Consider the following 22,904-nt stretch of genomic DNA (forward strand, 5'->3'; position numbering starts at 1 on the left):
ACAACTCTTCTTTGTACTTAAAACCTCTAAATTTTTGGTAACTGACCAACAGATGAAAGTGATTTTGCCATCAAAAAGGTCCAAGTAGTTGAAGTGACTTTTTTCCCCTTTAATGCTGAATCAGACATCGAATAAACTATCATGATTCAAATTGCACTTAATAATTTGGGTAAAATTTTAACTAGAATACTTCATGTACCTCAATACAGTGTTTTCTAAAATTTTGACTGTGATGCATAGCAAGAAACATATCAAACAGCACGATCCAGTGATTCCAACAAAACAAGTTTCATGGAACAATAATTACCCTACTAAATTCAGTTCACTCTGATATTTTCTACTCCATTGCATTGTCTTCTGTTTAATCTATTTAAATGCTGGTTAAAACTCACTAAAGGAGCCCTGGTAGCTCAGTGGTTAAACACTTGGCTGCTAACTAAAAGGTCAGTAGTTCAAACCCATCAGCCACTTCGCAAGAGAAAGGTGTGGCAGTCTGCTTCTGCAAAGCCTTATAGCCTTGGGAATCCTATAGAGCAGTTCTACTCTGTCCTATGGGTTGCTATAAGTCAGAATCAACTCAATGACAACGTGTGAGTAAAACTCACTACATGAATTTCAGAGTCCATTAATTGATTGCAATCCACAACTTGAAAAACACTGCCCTAAAGAATGAACCCACAGCAATGACCAGTTTCCTCTTTTTGGGTGACTGTATTCAGTGGCTATTAACAAAGTGGAAAATCATCCTTAAAAGCAAGGACTCTGCAAAGATTTAACTAAATCAGTTAACCCAGGCAGAGAAAACAATGTTCAAAATACTGGTTATGTAATCGCATAGTTAATACTTAGGGTGCCCTTACAAATTAATATGTATCCCTATGTCTAAACTCTGAAAAACAATTTTACCTCTTCCTTTCAATTCCCTTCAATTTGTCTAGACACACAAATCATTTTGAAAAGGAAAACAAATGAATTGAAATTTGAGGTAACCCTTTATAAGCAACCAGTTATTTGACCAAATTTAAACTATTTCAAAATTACCAAGTTATTTGAAAAGTCAATCTTTTCCTCATCTCTCTTTTTACTGCCTTTATTTGGTTAGTGGGTATACAGAGCTGTTTGTTGGGTTTTCACAGGTATATTTATTTGTTTATTCAGGTATATTCTTTTGATTTTATGAAGACAGAGTGTTTTGTTTTTGTTTTTTTGGGATTTCAAACCCCTGGAAGATAGGAACTGCTTTTTGTTAATTCCAGCAGCTTCAGCAATCTAACAGTGTCTGGTGTGTGATAAGTGCTCAATGTATACTTGAGGAAGAACAAAGGAAAGAGGGTCCATTGGCTATCAGCCTTGCACTTACGGAAGAAAGGAGTACAGGAAAAAAAAAAAAAAAAAAAACCTAGAGATAATTGAATCCATGGGCTGCAATGTTGATGCTCTTTGGGATCTTTTAATTCCCAGTGCTTGACCCATATAATATGAATCAAAAATTCTGAAGGTTGGAGCAAGATATTAGCATGTTTTTAAATTTTAGCCCCTAATATCAGTCTGATATTCTTTTTATGATTAGGCAACTGAACTCAAGAGCAGGTCTTACATAAAGATAGGCAAAATAAGTCAGGCAAAAGTTCAAGGCAGAGGTCTGGGGTGGAGATCTATGTGATGCCTAGTTTATGTGAAATTCAAGATGAGCAAAACTAAACCATAAAAACAGAAGTGAGAATAGTGGTGACATTTGGGGGCCACATCCTGGAGAGAGACACGAGGGAAACAGGCATGCTGAAAATGTTCTTTGTTTTGAGCTGAATGGTGATTAAACAAAGGTACACATAAATAAAAATCAGTCAGATGTATACTAAAGATTAGAGCACTTTATGTATATTCTTGAAGAACCAGAGCAGTGCAAACAGCATGGAGAGGAACTCAGAGGTTCCTCAGAAGAGAGGCCTGGAAATCCACTGAAAGAGGGAAATCTCAGTTTCGCTAGCGTTGAGTTTGTGTTTATGGGGATGGGAAATATGGCAATGAATGCTACTGATGGTTGTATAACATGATTGATGGAACTGATTTCACTGAATTGTATAAAACAAAAATGTTGAATTGATAAATGTGTTATCTATATATCTACAACAGTAAGGAAAAAAGCAAGCAAACAAACAAAAACCAATGAAGCACAATTGTACTCTGACCCAAATGGGGTTGCCATGATTTGGAATCAACTCGACAGCAACTGGTTTTTATACACATTCTTTGTATGCTTTGTATCAATTTCATTTAGAGTATTTTATATATTCTTCCATATATGTTTTACTTCAATTTAAAAAAAAAAGAATAAAATGATTGGTCTCTTGCTTTGTTGAAAATAGATTCTAGGCACACTAGGATAAAAATAAAAACAAACAAACCCGTTGCTGTTGAGTCAATTCCAACTCATAGCAACCCTATAGAACAGAGTAGAATTGCCCCAAACCTGTTGCCGTTGAGTCAATTCCAACTCATAGCAACCCTGTAGGACAGAGTAGAACTGCCTCATAGAGTTTCCAAGGAGTGACTGGTGGATTTGAACTGCCAACCTTCTGGTTAGCAGCTGAATGCTTAACTACTGCACCACCAGGGCTCCGCATACTAGGGCAGAAGGATGGAAACCTGTTAGGTGACTGTTGCAAGTAATTGAAGTAAAAGTTGATGGTGTTTCAGTTAAGGGTAGTGGTAGTGAAGGTGACAAAAAGCGGTCAATTTCTGGATATATTTTCAATGAATCTCATGGGTTGCTATGGCATATGACAATGAGAGAGAAGTCAAGGATGACTCAAGGATTTTAGGCCTCAGCAACTAGAAGGATGAAGTCACCATCCACTGAGATGGAAAGGGCCATGGATGGAGACAAGAAGGTTATTTTTGGACATGCTGACCAGTCTTTTAGACATCCAATGGGAATTTTGAGTAGGCAGATGAACATACATATTTTGAGTTCAGTTCAGAGGTCCAGGGTAGAGCTCTAAATTTGAGGCCATCCTCCTACAGATGGTCTTTAAAGTCATGTGATTGTATTAAATCACCAAGGGAGTGTAGAGATAAAAGTGAAGAGGAAAAAACACTAAGCCCTAGCAGATTATCATAGACAAAATGAGGAGAATCCAACAGAGGAGACAGAGTGAAAGTAAAAAATGAAGTAGAAGGAAAATCGGGAGAGTACAGGATACTAGAAATCTCATGAAGAAAGTACATCAAAGCCAAGGGAGAGATCAGCTCTGTCAAATGCTGTTGGCAAGTCAAGAAACATGAGAATTGAGGCTTTACTACTACATTTAGAATTAAATGAATGAATTCATGAAAAACTCTCATGATAGCCTCAATCACATTGTAAATACTCATATATATATAATATATATTATTATGTTTCTTCATCTAGCAGAATGCAAACTCCTTCGTGGTTATTTTCTATATTGTCCATGGCTCCATCCTCAGTGTTTACAAAAGTGCCTTAGTCATATAATTGCTGAGGGAATGAAAGAACTATGGTGAAGTTAAGAATTTTTTCATGTTGGAGGCATTCAATTTTTTTAACAAAAATAAACCATCAGGCCATAATTAAAAACACTATTAAAAATTGAATTCAGTGTAGCTACAACAATGGACTCAAACATACCAATGATCATGAAGATGGCACAGAACTGGGCAATGTTCTGTTCTGTTATACATAAGGTCACCATGAATTGGAGCCGACTTGACAGAAACTAACAACAACAACAAATGAGTGTTGACACTGTCCACGTGATTTAAATTCCTATGGCATCTTACCCTTCTCCTCAATAATGCTCCTTACTCTCATCTCTACTGGTGAGAGCAGGAATCTTGCCTCTCATGTTTACCCTCCTTCTTCCAGCACCTCATACCATGTCTGGCATAAAGTAGACTGTCTTAGGTTGGGTTGTCTAGAGAAGCAAAACTAGTAAAGTTTATAAATATACATAGAGAGAGATTTATATCAAAGGAACAGCTCACACAATTGTAGAGATTGGAATGTCCCAAGTCCGTGGATCACAACAGAGGCCTCTCTCAATTCATGGAGCTGAAGAAGCTAGTGAACCCAAGATAGGCAGGTCAGAGCGCAGGACTCCCACTCACAGGCTGTGAAGGTTGAGGAATCCCAAGGTTGGCAGGCAAGACCACAAAGTTTCTCCTGATTCTGGTAGCTGCAGGGGCTGGTGAACCCAAGATTGGCAGGATGGGGAGCAGGATTCTTTCACAAAGGCTGTGAAGATCTACGAATCCCAAGATCTACAGGTAAGATGCTAACTCCAGTCCCAAGAACTGGAGGTCAGATGAGGGGCAGCTGCTGGATCCAGAACAAGCCAAAAACCTTGGCAAGGCAAGCAGGAAGGAAGTAGGCAGCAGAGGATGGAGAGATGAAGGCTGAGGGGGTGGTGAGCCTCCACAGGTCCCACCCCTGCTCGTATCCCTCAGCAGATTCCATCATGGGGGTGATCACATAGCAAATTTCAACAGGGAAGTGATTACAACATTATACAACTGCCAAAACATTGAGAATCATGGCCCAGCCAAGTTGACACACAATCTTAACCACCACATAGATGCTTAATGCATTTTTGCTGACCAGATGAATGAATAAATAGAATACTACAGGGCATCAGGTATAAGGCCTAATACCACCTAGCCTTTGACACATCCTAAAACTCAGCTTCTGGGATTTTGCTTCTTTGAGATCAAGAAAGTAAATGGTTCAGAAAAAAACTGAAGACTGCAGGTAATAGGCAAACTAGTGAGAAATAGAAATGTCAAAATATTAGCCAAATTTTAACCTGCTAAGTATACATGTAGACTTATTCTAAAATTATGTGAGACGGAACATACTTATCAGTATATTTTAGGATTAAAGGAAATAAATAGTTCTGAAGAACTTTCGTGACTCTGGGTTCATAGAGATCATCTGATCTCACTCTCTCAATTTAAAAATGAGATGGCATCAAGAGAATGTATGTCATTACTTATGGGGTTTAGTGAAATTCCATGTGTACAGCACTTAGCACAATATACTATAAACAGTAAGAACTCAATACCAATAAACAGAGCCCTGTGGTGCAGGGGTTAAGTGCTTGGCTGCTAACAAAAGGTTGGCCATTTGAACTCACTAGCCACTCTGGAAAAAGACGAGGCAGTCTGCTTCTGTAAAAGATTACAGCCTTGGAAACCCTATGGGGCAGGTCTACTCTGTCTTATACGAGGACACTATGAGTCAGAATAGACTCGATGGCAAGGGGTTTGTTTTGGTATGATCATTATAATCGTCTTTAAAATTTATAGAAAGTAGCTAAGATGTAAAATCTACCACCTATCTGTCAGCTCATTGTACTGTGGTGGCATGCGTGTTGTTATGATACTGGAAACTATGCCACCGGTACTTCAAATACCGACAGGGTCATCCATGGTGGAAAGGTTTCACTGGAGCTTCCAGACTAGGACAGACTAGCAAGAAAGGCCTAGTGATTTACTTCTGAAAATTAGACAATGAAAACCTTACAGAACACAACAGAATATTGCCTGATATAGTGCTAGAAGATGAGCCTTTTAGATTATAAGGCACTACACAGTAGCTGCAACAAGAGACTTAAACATGCCAACAACCATGGGGAAGGCACAGGGAGGGGCGCTGTTTCATTCTGTTATACATAAAGTCACCATGAGTTGGAGCCAACTTGATGGCAACTAACAATGAAAAGGTATAAAACGGTATCTGTCTTAGTCATCTAGTGTTGCTACAACAGAAATACTACAAGTGGATGGCTTTGACAAAGAGAAGGCTATTCTCTCACAGTCCAGTAGGCTAGAAGTCCAAGTACAAGGCGCTCGCTCCAGGGAAAGGTTTTCTTTCTGTTGGCTCTAGAGGAAGGTCCCTATCTTCAGTCTTCCCTTGGTCTGGGATCATCTCAGCACAGGATCCTCAGGTCCAAAGGACATGCTCTGCTTCCAGCACTGCTTTCTTGGTGGTATGAGGTCCCCATGTCTCTCTGTTTATTTCTCTCTTTTATATCTCAGAAGAGATTGGCTTAAGACACTACCTAATCTTGTAGACCTCATCAATATAATTGCCACTAATTCATCTTATTACATCATAGTGACAGGGTCTACAACATAAAGGAAAATTACATAAAATGGTGGACAATCACACAATACTGAGAATCATGGCCCAGCTAAGTTGACAGATATTTTTGGGGGACACAATCCAATCCATGAGAGCATCTTATCCTCTTTTGCTTAATACAATATAGGAACTTTCCTGAGAGCCATCTCTATTGCATTAAATCTGCTTCTCAATTTTTTAATCCATTTGTTCCTAAATTCTCCTACATGTTAGAATCATCTGAACTTTTTAAAAATATAGTGCCCAGTTCGCACCCCTATCAATTAAATCAGAATGTTTGTAGATAGAAGCCAATTAGCAGGTCTTAAAAAAAAAAAAAAAACCAGGTGATTCTAAAGTCTGGAAACCAATGCTTTAATCTATGCTCTTCAAAGGAAGTCATTACATGTCATTTCAATTTTCCCTGAGTGGTTACAGGGAGTTTACTAACCAGATTATAGCAATACATTGTCTTCCACTTATTTAGACAATGATTCTACAAAATTCATGAATTTTACACTTTACTCCTGTGATCTTAAAAATATAACAGTATTATGAATTCATTCCGAGTTCTGTGGGCAACACATTTCTTACTTTAGCGCAGGTAACATTCACACCTGAGGCTCATCAGCACTCACTCTCAGTACTTTTACTTGTCTATTATAATATTCTACACACTTTCTTGGGTCCTTCCTTGTATTCGTGGGCATGTGCGTTGCAATTAATTACTTTTGTGTGTAGCCTTTCTAGCCATGGTCTTATAACTCCCACCCCAGTGATTGTGTGATAGGGTAATTGTGACCTACCAAGGGGATTGGTCAGTTTTGCCTTAAAAGAGAGCCAGTTCCAGAGCAGAGGAGGAGCCTACCTCCACCACCAAGGAAGGAGAAACCAGCAGCAAAGACCCTGAAGCAGAGACCCGGCAGTAGGGGACAGCGTGGTGGACTTCCCAGGCCAAGGAGAGAGAAAGCTGAGTGCCTTTAGGCAGAGACTGAAGGCCAGGGAGAGGTGTGCCTGCAAGCACAGCTGGGGAGAGCCTATCCCAATGGAAGAACTGTATCCTGAGTGTTCTTGAGCCTGAATTGCAACTGTTAATTCCCTAATAAACCCCATAATTCTGAATACTGTCTGTGAGTTCTGGGTGGCCATTGCAATAAATTATTGAACCCAGTAGACAGTGCTATGAAAGGGACAGTTGGTGTCAGAATTAGTAAAGATGGCAGAGAGAGGAGGCTTGTCTGGTCTCCACCTCGTGGGAATCAGCCTTGCGCTGTTGATCTTGGTTCTCTTTCTCCCTTGTGAAGTTAGAGAAGGGCAGACAGTGCACTCAAGCCATTTTTAGACCATGGAACATCTATTTTGCCTCTATGTTTCATGTTAAATTTACACGCTGGATAGCTATAAAAATATTGACTGCATAATGAAAACAAAATGAAAATATCCTCAGAAATTTCAAAACGTATAGGTGCCTTGAGGTTTTTGGATTCAGTCAAAATACTTAATGTTATCACAGTAGTCTAAATGAAAACTCAGTTTTATTAGTCTGAATAAATCTGAAAGAGGATTGCTGTGTATGTTTTCTCTATTGAAGAAACTAAAGAATTCAGTAGAAGTTGGATGATATATTCACACCTGAGTTCCTATTTGTATAATTAATATTACTACCTTGGAGCACTATCATTTAAAATAATTTATTTCATGTTCTACAAAATAAAATCATTCATTTATTCATTCACTGAATATTTATTAAGCTTACTGTATGCCCGCAATTGTGTTACAGATATAAATGTCAAGATACAGTCACTGTCCTCAAATTTTCTAAAGAGCACTGATATATTTTGAATATTTTCTACTACTTCCATAAAAATTGGAAGCCCACTTTTCAAAACAGAAATGTCTTTGCTTGTCTAATTTCATAGTTGTACATTTTCCCTGACCCTTATGAACTTACTTAAGTATGAGCATGTCTAATTGCTAAATCACAAATTGGGTTTTAAATGAGGGAAGGAAAGGCTTTCATTATCTGTGTTTATGAAAAGAGAGTGATGAGTATGTTTGTGCCTTCAGATTTTTTTAAACCTTGGTCAATGTGTTTTCTCAATAAATCAAACTCCATTAGAGTAGGTTTTGGAAATACTGGTTTTTATTCACTTCGTGTTGAATTAACTAGTCCAAAAACAATGTAGTGCTTTTAATTAGCCCAGTTTTTTGTCAAACTCATAAGCTTTAGGTTCCACAATGTAGTGTTTTTAATTAGCACAGTTATTTATCAAATTCACACACGTTAGGATGCATATTTTATGCCAGGCAACCTGTTAGCATTTTCACTACAACACTGGTAGAACTTGTTTGGGATATATAATTAAAGGCATCTATCACAACACTAAAAAAAAAAAAAAAAATTTTTTTTTTTTTTTATCACAACACTAACAAAGTTATGCCTTGTATATCCACAGGTTAGTTTCCATTTTATTTTTAGATAATAAATGGAAATTACATTTTAGGTACTAAATATCTGGATATGATTAATAACAGCTTCACAGTTTATGAGTAAGTATATGTCATGGTGTAAACACTTAACACTGAGTGATTCATTCAGCGACAACTGAATGATTGTTACGGGCACAGAACTCTGCTAGATGGTGAAGGAATATAAAAATAAATTATAAGGTCTTTGCCTTTGTGAGCTTGTAAAATAGCTGAGAAGACAGAAAAGATTCATAAGTCACCATAACACAAAGCATAATATGATAAATTCCAAAAGAGAATTATAAATAACGCTGTATGGCAGTGAAAAAAATAAAAAAAAATTTTATTAAGAAAATGGAATTATCCATTTTTACTACAAGCCTGAGGAAAGCATCACACAAGTGTCATTTAGACTAGAAAGCTAAGTCAAACCTTGATAAGGCTAGACAAGCACGGGAAAGAGTAGTGGGGCACGTCAATCAGAGCAACCAGAAGCAAAATTCCTCAGAAGGATAGTTGAGGATAGATCATACTAGTGCTTATTTCTCTTGATTATGCTCACAGAGTGGACTGTCATTGACTGGGATTGAAAAGGCTCCTTGCCCCTGGAGGCTAAAACTGTTGTGATATAAAAAGTTAAGTGATTGTAAATCAAATGGCAGGCATAATACTTCAAAGACTGGTTTCTCTCTATAGCGGAAATGCTACCTGGTTAGGACATGTCTGAAGCACTAGATACTTTTGTTGTGAATCATACATAGACAATGTCTAGAAGAATATAAATCACTCTTAATTTTGTGCATATTATATAATAGAGTCTTCCTTTATGACTTGTGCTATTTTTGATTAACTGTACTTATTTTTTATGATAACCCTGTATTACTGGTGGCATTATATAAATTAAATAAGTAAAAAATAAATATTATTTTTAAAAAAGATCGCTCAGTTTGAGCAAACTCCCATCTTACCATAGAGCTGAAATTATTATATAGATTTTAACCAAAAAAATTTAACCAGAAATAAATTTGTCTGAAGAATTAAAGTAAAATGTAGTACATTTGCTTTGGTTGAAATCCTTAAGAGGTTTCTTTCATTCATTTACATTCAACAAATACTTGTTCATTCTGACATGTCCCATATCTTTAAAAGATACTTCTAAAGGACAGAGAATTCCAACGTAATGTGATCAGTGTTATAAATGGAGAAGCACAGACTTCTAGAGAAGTATGCAGAAGGATCTATTCCAGATCTAAGGCCTAGGGACTAGAAAAGGAGGAAGTTATTAGCAGCTAAGGTATATTTATTTAGCATAGGGATAAAGATATTTTTTTCTGAAATTGCCATTATTTTACCATTTTGCAATTAGAAAAATGTTACTCAGACAATTAAACTGATTTTATTCAATGTCATGGAAACCCTGGTGGCATAGTGGTGAAGAGCTACAGCTGCTGACCCAAATGTCGGCAGTTCAGATCCACCAGGTGCTTCTTGGAAACCTTATGGAGCAGTTCTACTGTCTCCTATAGGGTCACTATGAGTCAGAATTGACTTGACAGCAGTGGGTTTGGTTTTTTTTGGTTATTCGATGTCATAGAGAGAGAAAATGTCAAAGTCAGATCCCATGTTCTTAACTCCCACGCTTTGTTACTTAAAGGGAACCCTGAGCTGGTCCCTGAAACCTTACCCAAGTGAGGGATTTGGTGTGATGTGAACCCAAGGAAGGAGCACTTGTGAACTGGCCATGGTTGACATCACAGGTTATGGGACCTGCAATGCATTCAAATAACTGGGGAGGATGATTTAAGTTTTTCTCTATAACTGCCTTGTTTACTAATGAGAAAAACTAGGCACTCCAAAGGCTAGTAGCCTTCAAATCGGTTTAAAGAACCTTAACAGGAGGAAAGATCAGGTAGAGGGAGCTCCAGGAGCAAGAATGCTTAAGACTGGAGACAGTTGGTGGCAGGAAGCAAAGCTACAGAGATAAACAGGGGTTAGATGAGGAACACCCTCCATGTCACACTAAGAGTCCTCTGGGCCTGTTCTTAAAGCTCAGAGAACTAAAGGTGGGATTTAAGCAAAAGAAAGAAAGGGCTGGTGTGGCATTTTTATGTGACACATTTTATACGACCGCATAGTATGTAAATAGTATTGATAAACACTAAAAAGTTTCAGAAACCAATTTTACCCATACCATCTATAACGTACTCTAATTTTTAAACATTCTACTTTAATCTATTTTATAATAAGATGCCAGTTGTAGCCACTAACTTTATAACACACTAGGGGTACATGCTGCAATTTGAGAACTCTGTACTATGTCACGAATGTAAGCAGGAAAAATGGTTTAGAAACTCCTTCTCGAGTTTCTCCTCCATTAGCCAACAACCTACCATTGAAAAGGAGTTCATACAAAGTTTTAAACAATTACACTATTTACTCCAAATGAAAATCCTTTTTCATCTTCACCATAAACCCCAGTGAAGCTGGCATTATTTTTCCTATTCAATAGAATTTCAGAGAGATATCACACTTTTCACAAGTTTAGGAGAGGGACATCATGATTGGTAAAGTAGAGGGTCAGCGAAGAAGAAGAAGGCCCTCAACGAGATGGATTTACACTGTGATTGCAACAATGGGCTGAAGTATAACAGCGACTCTGAGAACGGCACAGGACCAGGCAGTGTTTTGTTCTGTTGTACATAGGGTCGCTATGAGTCAGAACCGACTCGACAGCACCTAACAACAACAACAGGGAATTAATAAATAGCATAGCCAGAATTCAAACTCAATGCTGTCAGTCTCCCATGCACTTGATCTTTCTACCACACAACAATGCCTACCACTGTAACTTAGGCGTTCTGACTGAGTCATTTCTCCACTCTGCCTTGAGTTCTTTACATGATTGATAGGTAACTAGAATACAGTTCCTGACACAAAATAGGCTCTCAATAAGTATTAACTACTACAGTTCGAATCTGCCAGGCGCTCTTTGGAAAACTCTACGGGGCAGTTCTACTCTGTCCTATAGGGTCGCTATGCATTGGAATCAACTCAACAGCACTGGGTTTTTTGTTTTTTTTTTTCCAATAAATATTTGGTTGAATGATGGGAAAAAATTGTATAGTATAAAGATAAAGAAATAATAAGCAGACTCCATTTGTTCCATACATATTCTAAGCATGCAAAGTTCACTGTTGCTGTTTTTACAAAGTTTAAATGCTTCCAAACTACTTCCTAAATGTCCAGTGTACCTTTTAAATGTGGTAGATTAACATATAGAATGACTAATGCCACCACAAGCCAAAGAATGCAGGCAACTACCAGAGGCTGGAAAGGCAAGGAATGGATTCTCCCCTAGAGACTCTAGAGAGAGTGCAACCCTCTTGGTTTCAGCCCAGTGATACCAATTTCAGACTTTTGCTCTCCAGAACTTTGAGGGAATATATTCCTGTTGTATTAAGTCACCAAAACCCTGTGGTTATTTGTTACTGTAACAACATAAAACTAATACAGATTTTAATACCTAGAAATGGAGTGCTACTATATAACAAAGGCCTAAAAATTTAGACAAGACATTGGAATCAGGAAAAGGGTCAAGGCTTGGAAGAATCTTGAGAAGCATGATAGAAAAAGCCTAGATTGCCTTCCAGAGGCTACTGGTAGAAATATGAACACTAAACATTTCCAAGCAAAACGGTGAAGATGTGGTCTATTTTCATCTTGATGCTTATAGTAAAATGCAAGAGGCAAAAGATAAACTGAGGGAAGAACTGTTAAGTGAAAAAGAATCAGTACTTGACGATTTGGGAAATAGTTCAACTAGATTGAAAAAAAAAAAAAACACCTAAAATTAGGAGATTCACTGTTAGGAGAGCATGCCCTGGATAGAAAGTAAAGAAGTAGAAGATGTGATCATGGAGGCAGAGTTTCAGTGAGGCAGCACAAGCTGGAAGAGGCAAGGAATGAATTGTCCCTTAGAACTTTCAGATGGAGTGGGCCTCTGGATTTCAGCCGATGATACTCATTTTGGACTTCTGGATTCTAGAGCTGTGAGATAACACATTTCTCTGGTTGTAAGTTACCAAGTCTATAAAAATTTGTCACAGAAGCCACAGGAAACTAATATAATGATCTGGGCAGGAAGACAGTAGATATCAAAATTTTAGCATGCATAAGGGTGAACTGTTAGTCTTGAGAGCATACAGATTTCCTGTCCTTGACCTCTGGTGTTTTCATTTGTTAAGGGTCTTGGTTTTTATTTTTGCTTGGACAGAAGGGAGCCAAAAAGTGCACTGTATTAGGTTCCCCATGTCATTGTAATGCTAAGTTTTGCGTGTTGTCTTTCTCCATCTCTTAAGTTTGTTTCCATTGGAGGGCAAGAAGAGGGGTAGGGATTAATAATTTTGTTTTTTAATGTGTGTGTGTGTTTGGTTGGTTTTTTTGGTTATATACAAAGGCTAAGCTTATTTATTAAGCACTTTATACTACAGCAATTTAAAAGTTCTGCAGTCAAATACAACTGGATTTGCATCCTAGGATTGCAATTTACACGTTTTAAAAACTTGAGAAAGTTTTTATTCTCCTAAAGTCTCAGCTTTTTCATCTGTAAAATGGGAATGAAAATGGTTCCTACATCAATATATCTGTGAAAATTACTAATGTTTACAAAGAGCTTAACTCCGTGCTTGGAACAAATAAGTACTCCAATGCTAGAAATAACGATAACGATGATGACTGTTAGTAAAACAGAACTAGACAGATCGATAGATACAAATACAGAGATAGAGATGAACCCTGGTGGCACAGTGGTTGAGAGCTACGGCTGCTAACCAAAAGGTCAGCAGTTTGAATCCACCAGTCACTCCCTGGAAACCCTATGGGGGAGTTCTACTCTGTCCTATTGGGTCACTATGAGTTGTAATTGACTTGATGGCAAGGTTTTGTTTTGTTTTTTTTTAAATAGATATATTGACATGCCAACATATTGTCGTTGATGTGTGCTGTTGAGTCAATTCCGACTCATAGTGGCCCTGTAGGACAGAGTAGTACTGCTCCATAGGGTTTCCTAGGCTGCAGTCTTTGAGGGAGCAAATCACCAGGTCTTTTCTCCCATGGAGCAGCTGGTGGATTTGAACCACCAATCCTTTGGTTAGCAGCTGAGTGCTTAACCATTGCACCATCAGGGCTCCTACATATACAACAGGATCATATGTATATGTGTGTATACGTTTGTATAAATATATGTATTGATACAAATATGGAAAAATTTTAAAATTTAATCAGATAAAAACCCTTTTTTGTTCATAGTTTCACTATTACACTTTAACTGACTTGGTTGCTGAAGAATATTAAAAATTGTTTAATATTTGTTATCAATTTTAGATGAACATTAGATCTTCATTACAAACTATAATTGCCAATATTAAGTATTACAACTACAGAATTATAGAAAACTGTATCAGTATTAATTGACCTGAGGATATATTCTGTGGGCTTTTAAAAATTCCCGCTTTTCAGTTTATTCCAGAAAAAATAAACCCATGAGATCTTACTGTTTTATTATAAAGTCATAAACCTGCTCTAAACTTAAATAATATTCACTTGTCTAGAGAGAGCTCAAAAACCAAAAAAACCAAACCCGGTGCCGTCGAGTCGATTCCAACTCATAGAGACCCTAAAGCTCAAGTTACATACAATCTTTGCCAAATGTGTGATTTCCAACATAAACTCTATAATTATTTATCTCATATGCTCACCCCCTCCCAATCTCATCAGAATCTATAATCTTGCCATAGCTGGAAGAAGCAAGTACAGCATGAAAGAAGAACGCTTATTTATAGTGTTAGGGGGGTATAAGTACTAAAACATTTACTTAATCAAAGACCTGAACTCCAGTTCCTGTTATGTTAAACTTATTTATTACTAAGTTTAAGAGCAATATAACCTAGACACTGGGGGTCAAATAGACATGAATATACATCCTTATTATTCCATCTAATGGGGGAACAGCGGAGTTCCTAGATCATGCAAACAGTTAACAATGGAAAGTTTGGAGGTTCAAGTCTACCCAGAGGTGCCTTAGATGGAAGACCTGGTACTTTACTTCTGAAAAATGAGCCTATGGAGCACAGTTCTAATCTGACACACATGGGGTCCCCATCACTCAGAGGTGACGATATGGCAACTGTTTTTTTGTTTGTTTTTTCTTTTAATGGGGAAAAGCAACCAACCACAATGTTTCAGTTCCCTTGCAAGTTTGCTGAGATGACAAAATGGATAAAGCAAGTATAACATATAGCACAGCACTGTATATATGATTGCCATTTAATAAGTAACTGAAATCGTGAAGCACGGACAATAGTGCTGAGCTCTCAGATGCATCTCTAAAATTCTATATTTCTGTTTGATAGTTCTTATTTTTGAAGCACAGCTAACACAAAAAAAACCAGGTCGAAAATGTGATTTTTCAAATTTTCACTGGACATGGTCATTTTTTTTTTTTTTTGTCTATGTCTACCCATATGAGTCAGTTTAACTGAATAGATCATTGAAATCATTTAAACATAAATCCATGAAGCAACTAACTTGGGCTCATCTACCAAATTTCAAACAATATACCTGATCAAAGAAAGTTAAACTTTCAGGTGACTGGATTGTGGCCAAGTGAACAGAGATTACCTCTAATTCATTTCCTTTTTGTTCTTTTACAGAGATAATTTTTTTTTATAGAATTATTTAACCATCACAGATGTTTTAAGCTAAGAGTCTGACAGCACATATTTAAAATGGCCCCATCTTTTTTTGTGTTTTGTTTTCCCAGCTACTGTTTTTTTAATTGTTCTATTATTGCATATTTTACCCTTGATTATTATAAGTCATGTTTTTCTATTAAATTTTAGTGTCTGAGGGATTTGGGAAATATGGGGCAATAAATTCTCTAAAAACCTAGATTATTGAAGGTTAAAAACACTAAAATTGTGAAAGGATTACTAGAAAGATGTTTTTAATGCTAAGTATGATTTTATTTTATGTTTCCTGGTACAATGGCCTATCAGTGGGAAATGACTGATAGCATTTTAAGTAAAAAGTATTAGAATAAAGAGTATACTAAATGTTTAAGAAAGTGGTCCATATTCAAACATATAGTAGAGATAGTAACTACATTTTCTAATGGTTACATGCACATACACGAAACTTCCTAATTTCCCTTAGAAAATGCCTTATATCTTCTCTCAAAAAAGAATGCAAAAACGAACAAAAAATATATGTGGAATCTAGAATCCACACCAGAAAAGTTACTTTATTCCATTTTCTGTGTGTCACACTAATAATACAAAACTAATGTAAATGTTGATAACAAACTTAAGAACAAAATTTAAAATATTTACTCTATAATGTAAAGTTGATGCAACTAAATATTCTTGCATTTTTAATACTTATTTAATTTCTTAAAGGCAGACTAGGGAATTTCCATAAAACAACTAGTTTCTAGTCTGTGGTTTTTCTTTGTAAATTAGATGTAATACATTTTAGGAAATATTTTACTTTATTAGGAAATAGTTTTTAAAATCTATGAAGATTGAAAACTGAAATATATTTCAGAGATAAAACGCTGAAGAGAAATCTTGGTCTTTGGTGTTTTGTTAAATTAATCCAGTAAATCACAATTCCAATGGATTTTAGAGTTCATCATCTCAATTCCCTCATTACTGAAGTGAATAGAAGCTCTGAGTGTTTCAGTAACATTTTTCTCCTTGAGTCACATAATCAGAATTAGAATTCCAGTAACCACTGTCCTTTGAACCTACCACACTTCCTCCCAATGCCTCTGTTATTTCAATTACTTAATTTGAACTTTACATTACTAGAATATAGAGTGCCTTCTGCAGACAAACTCAGTTTTAAAAATCATCAGGTTGTTATTCTAATGCCTTAAATAACAGATTCCTAATACTGGCAGCTTATGCTTATTCTTCCAAAGGTTGAGTTTATATGAAAATTATGAAATCATTAAAAAAAAAAAAAAACTACCAAGTTGAGGTTTCTGTTTAATATTTCTATAGCGATCAGACCTATATTTGTATTAAAGCAGTTGTCTTCATTAAGCTATCTTTTTCTAGCCATTCCAGAAGATAAGCAGTTTCAAAAATGGATTAACTTAGTTAGCAGTATTTCACTCCTCTGATTCACAGTGCTGGAATCCTGCAGGCTGCCATTTATAAGATTTTATTAAACCTTTAAGAGCATTCTAAAATTTAATCTCTTCTCTATTTGGTTAAGAGCCTTATCATCTCAACTTTCCTAAAAAAGTTCCTTTAAAAGAGCAACAATTACTAGCAGTGACCCAAAGAACTAAAATTTTAAAGGACAGCACACTGATAATACTTTCACAATTAAGAGTCATTTCAATTTCCAGATATCAATAAACTATATAAATGGAATTAAAAAAATGCCTGTAAAAATCCACAATGGTGATAGCCACAATTCCATGAGATATGGAACTAGATGGGCAAAGAAGACTGAAGCCTAATTTTTCACCTTCTAAGAAAAAAAAGAATAAGAGGTACGACCATTCCAAAAATCCTCATGTGAGCAAATTTTAAACAACATCTATGATATGATAGAAAATAAGATTGAAGGTTGTGGCTGAAAAACAATCAAGCTTCTAGGGTGAGGTAAAGAGAAAGGACAAGCTGTGAACCACATTTGCCAGATACTTAGCTATTCCATATAATCTAATTCTTGGTTCGCAACTATTTCACATATCACATTCCTTAATCCCTAGAGGCGTCTGTGAAGGTCCTTAAATGTAATGGTCTATTTTAAAATTAAAAAAAAAAAGATGTGTTTTCAAAACAATTTCTCCTCTGCATGTCTTACATGTTTGTCTAAGAACCTTGCACTTGTGCCTCTGTATTTCAAATAAATGTTGGGCATTTTTTCTGCTATTTTTAATCTGCTGGGCATTCTGGACATTCCTGGTATTTATAATTTACTCCTTTATTTCCTCATGTAAGCTCAAGAAGGTTGTGGCATGCCGCATATATTCTGAATCCTGATACCACCCACCTAGGAATTACTCAACAGGTGCCATCCATATTAGTAACTTCATCTTCGGATAAAGTTAAATATAGTGTTTTATAAGCTCCGACAAACCAAGTTTTTCCTTTTTTTTCAGGATGAGTTGAGTGTCAAGCTCATTAATGAAACATAACCATGACTTTGACACTTAAATATGAATCAAAAGTTCTCAATAGTAGTGTTAATAAATTCTGTAAAGGATACATTCATAGTTTATTTCATTATGTGATCTTATTTATATAAATTAATATATTTATTCTTCACATATTATAAGGTAACAATTAGAGAGTCACATTAAATAGGACATTAGTATTACCTAAAATCTGAAGCTACCACATAGATTTTAATTCCTTCAATGTCTGTTTATTTCCACTTCTAAATATCTACATCTCCACTGATCGTATCACTTTATGACGTGACCCAAAGGAAAATGTATTCCCACTCGTTTCCAAGATTAAATCTTTCACATGGGCTTCAAATTTTCCTTTTCTCTCCCTTCATTCAGAACTTGGTATGATCATTTGTTTCCTCATTCCATTAGATCCTCCTTTCTCCCTCATCTTCCTCCTCTTTCTCCTCTTTGCAAAAACTCCTTTCAACCCTGCCTTCCTCCAAAATTGTATGTATTTTCTTCTTTTTTTTTGTATGTATTTCTTTTTTCTTTTGTATGTATTTTCTTTTTCTCTTCAACACCAAACTTTTAGGGATATCTTTCAAGACTCATTGGAGATCTCCACCTCTCAGTTACTCTTTATCATGATACTTTTCCATTGAAAATATTCACATAAATGTCACCAATGCCTGTCTAATTATCAGAACTACAACTTCCTCATTGCAGTACACCAACTTGTGTACAACTAACTATGTAGCATTTGACAGCATTTTCCATACTCTGGTCTTCTCACTTTGCCCTAACTCACTGGATTAGTTCAAGTGCCACAGCTTCAACTATCATATCTACTCTAAAGATAAACAAATCCACATCTGTGATTCATTCACTCTCTCAGTGTTGGTTTCATTCTCTCACCACTCTTTCCCTTTATAGACTTCTACACCTCTGCCATTGCATAAATATTGATATCACCCACTGTCAGAACCTCAGGTTTTGTGCCCTCTGACTTTATATAGACCTCTGTGAGATTTCATCCTTTTCCATCATTTCAACTATTTCCTATACACTAGGCATATTCTAACCCACACCTTTCTTCTAACCTTCAAAAACGCATGTCCAATTGCCTAAAGTCACATCCAGTTTGAAGCTCCAATGTTATCAGCTGCCTTCAAGTTGATTTTGACTCATGGCAACCACATGTGTGCAGAGTAGAGAAGCTCCATAGGGCTTTCAAGGCTATGACCTTTCAGAAGCAGATTGTCAGGCCTGTCCTTCCAGGTAGCTCTGGTTGGGTTTGAATCATTAACACTCTGGCTAGTAATAGAGAACTTAACTGTCTGCATCATGCTCTCATAGATGCAACGAACTCTATATGTCAAAATATGATTTCTCATCTTTCCCCTTCTACCCTTTAATCTGTTTTCTCCCTTTATAATAACCATTTTAATAGTAACCACTTACTCATTCACATACAAAAATAGGACTATCTTATGGTCTCTATACTCCTCATCTTCCACACCCAAATGGAGACCAAAACTTACTATCTTATAATCCTCGGGAAGCATCTGGCATGATCTTTTTAATATGTATATCAAATCACGCCACTGTCCTGCTTTAAAAATCTTCCAAAGGCTCCTGGATCAACTTAGTGTAACACATAAATGCCTTACCTTGGCTGTATATGATCGGGCTTCTGTCTTCCCCTCCAAATGCCCCTCACTGTGATCCATCCACAGTGGTCTTCTATCTTACTTCTGGAACACAACTAAGCTCCCTCCCTTCTCAGTCCTTTCGTTCTTGCCTATCCAACACTCTTGCGTTATTTACTTGAATATTTACCTTACTGATCCTCAAATGTACTTCATTCAAGTTCTCTATGTCCAGAACCTTAGGTACTCAGTAAATATTGGTTAAACATAAATTACCAGGCTCTTATGGGAATTCATTAATCTATTGTAGATTCAGGGAGCCCTGGTGGTACAGTAGTTAAGTGCTTGGCTGCTAACTGAAAGGTTGGTGGTTCGAGCCCACCAGCTGGTCCACAGTAGAAAGGTGTGGCAGTTTGCTCCGATAAAGATTTACAGCTTCAGAAGTCCTATGGGTCCATTCTACTCTGTCTTATAGTGTTGTTATGAGTCAGACTCGACTCAGTGGCGATGAGTTTTGGGTATTGTAGATTCATACCATCCAACAAGAACTTCTATTTGTAAATTTTTAAAACCATACAATAAAGGTATCAAATTTTTAATTTAAATAAAGACAATTTGTGACTAAAAATAGTAGCAGACCTACTTTTACCTTTTTTTTAGTTATTAAGCACAAATAGCAACCAAACACCACAAAAGATCAGATATACAGAAAGATGTGGTCAAAGTTGTTCTATGAAGTAGGATAGCACTCTCTATTATTAACACAGTACCTCTCAGTTGTTATGCAATAATGAAAGAGGCAACATCCTGTTTGGAATAGATACATGAAATTCATAAGCCTAGTCATGCTACCATAATTCTCTTTCCTCTACTTTCATGTCTCAGTTAGAGTCTGGAATTTTTATTCATTAATAACATATTGCCAATGCCAATTCATAAGAACAGAGACAAAAAGGGTCCAACCAAAAGAGTTAAATTTATTTCATATGATTAATTCTGAATCAACATATTGAGGGTGTGCCCAATTTCAGGTTCAAAATTCAACCACATCAGAAAACAGCAAGCTTCCAAGTCATTCTTACTCAAAATTCAATGTGATCCCAACTAATACTTTTTGGCTTGAAAAACTACCTTTTTTCATAACATTTGCTTTTCTCAAGCTTTGGTCTATTTTTTATCAGAAGCAGGAAAAAATCAACATAATATGCATCTTATCTGCTGCATGATATTTTGGAGCTAATAAGAGGCAGGAAGTTATTAAAAAAATTAATAGAGTCTGGTACTCATGAGAATATTTTCCTAGATTTGTTGAAAAAATATCTAATGAGTAGATTTCTATCCTAAGGTATGAGCCTTAGAGGGTTGTTTTTTTTTCCCCTATCATCAAAAGAAAAAAAAAAAAATTCTTCTTTTTTTTTATTATCCTCAAGCACAAGCTTGCTTGTTTATCAGATATTCTGTAATCAGAATCAATCTGGAATGATAGCAGAGTAGACAAGCATTTTTACACTAAGATGTTTTACAGTACCAAACAACTCTTCTGGTGGAAATCATAAAAGCAAAACCAACAGTAATGGGTCCAAGAAACGTGATTTTAAGGGATTAAGGACTTTCTAATATAAAGCTCTAAAGATATTTCAAAAGGGGTTATATCCATGAATGTGTTCTTTATAAAATTTATAGCAATTCTATTCTGTATTTGCATATCAGTTTAGTTAATAAGGAAAATTATATACATATATCATGTCACATCCTAACTGGAGTTCATTTTACAGATGAGAAAGCTGGGCTCAAAGAGTTTACAAGTTCTTCTCAACATCACAAAGATGTTATGCATTCTAGTTCAGTTTGCTCAAAGTAAAACTTTAGAAAACATCTATTACTAATCTCCACGGAATTGTGTTAGCGCACAGTGTAATTAGATCAGGACATTTCCTCTAAACTATAAAAAAGTATTTTATAGGGAAACCCTTCCTTTATATTGATTTTTTTCACCACAGCTGTACAGAGTTCATGACATTGGAATAAGGTCCTTAGGGTCCTTATTAAAAAATGAAAAATAACAATAAAAAAAAAACATAGTTAATCACTCTTTAAAAATAAAGTCCTTTTACTACTTTGGATTTCAATTTTCTGGCATCAAGTAAAACAGACCATCAGGTCAAAAAAGTTCATAACTGTTTTTCATTCTTTCTGTTTTTGACAATTAAGAACTCATTAAGATCATTTAAAATGCTTATTCTGAGTTTAAAAGAGTTTTAGGGAAAAGCCTTATCTTGTGGATTTTGGCTGTCATTCCTGCTGTGTGTCTAATGTACCCTCAGTTTAGTACATTTGTATTTCAGGTTGTCCTATAAAATTAAGTTGTAGCTATCTAATTAAGCAAAAAGTAAGTTTTATTTTTTTTAGTCCTAGCAGTTTATCAATCTATGATTTCATTATGAAATTTTAATATAAAATTTTATTATAAGAGGTAAAATCTTGAAGCTTTACTAGTCAGCAAAGATAAGAGAGAGCTGGGGGGAGTGGTGGAAACAGGCCTCCAGATAGACAGCTTTCTGGGAAGACGCTATGAATCATATTTCACAGTCAGTCATTGCTTAGAAAACTTCCAGCTGTATGCTTTTAGAGCTATTTCCAAAAGTGTTGAAGAGCCGATGTGCTTACACTAGGTTTTTTATGAACAACAGCAAAAAATACTATTTATATATTTTTAAAATACACATGGCAAGTTCTGTTCTTCAAACCAGTTGTTCAGACAAAAAGGCTCCACTTGAAATTAAAAATAAGACTTATTGCCATCAAGACCAGAGGTCAATTAAATTACTCACAACACGAGACCAAAACAAGTTAAGGATCTGACAACACACTTGGAGATAATTTCTATAGGAGTCACAATTATTCAACTGTATTGATAATATTCCTTGTTCCTACATTGTACCCATAGAAATACATAGATGATTGCATGAGATCAAACAGTATCTGAAACAAGTGGGAAGACATGCAAAGAAAAAAAATGCCTTTTTCATTTACCAATTCAGTTAACTCTGAAATTGAAGATAAGCATTATTTATCGAGAATAATTGTGATTCTTACCATCTGAGACTGACTCCTAGGACATCCATTGATATCTTCAACTTTTTCATTTGCTAAAGCCAAGAAATAAAATAAGAGAAAAAAAGAACAACATGCTTAAGCAATAAAGTGAAATTAGAAAAAAGGAGACTTAAAAAAAAAAAAAAATCACCAAGCAAAATGCTGCTTCCACATTTACTCTGTCTCCCAGGCTGTGTACAAGAGGACACACTTGTTAGTTTAGTGGCGGCCAATTCCATATGCACAAACCAGGCAGGAAAAAAAAAAAAAACCGAGTGAGAAGTAAGTTGCTGCTAATTCTTTAGCCTGTGCCAAATGACTGCTGACAGGAAACTTTTCACAATTGTCCCTGCAG

The 22,904-nt window shown here is 36.0% G+C and overlaps 1 protein-coding gene across 1 annotated transcript in view; it reads right to left on the minus strand.

Moving 5' to 3' along the window:
- NAV3 (neuron navigator 3) overlaps positions 1 to 22,904 on the minus strand; it is a gene marked incomplete at its 5' end in the record, with an annotated part of 304,732 nt that overhangs the window by 281,308 nt on the left and 520 nt on the right. Inside the window, one exon of the mRNA XM_023559140.2 lies at positions 22,550 to 22,602. Coding sequence (XP_023414908.2) covers positions 22,550 to 22,602 — 53 coding nt within the window. The remainder of the gene's footprint in view (positions 1 to 22,549; positions 22,603 to 22,904) is intronic.

Source organism: Loxodonta africana, chromosome 4 (assembly GCF_030014295.1).
Source record: "Loxodonta africana isolate mLoxAfr1 chromosome 4, mLoxAfr1.hap2, whole genome shotgun sequence".
Taxonomy (NCBI): Eukaryota; Metazoa; Chordata; class Mammalia; order Proboscidea; family Elephantidae; genus Loxodonta; species Loxodonta africana.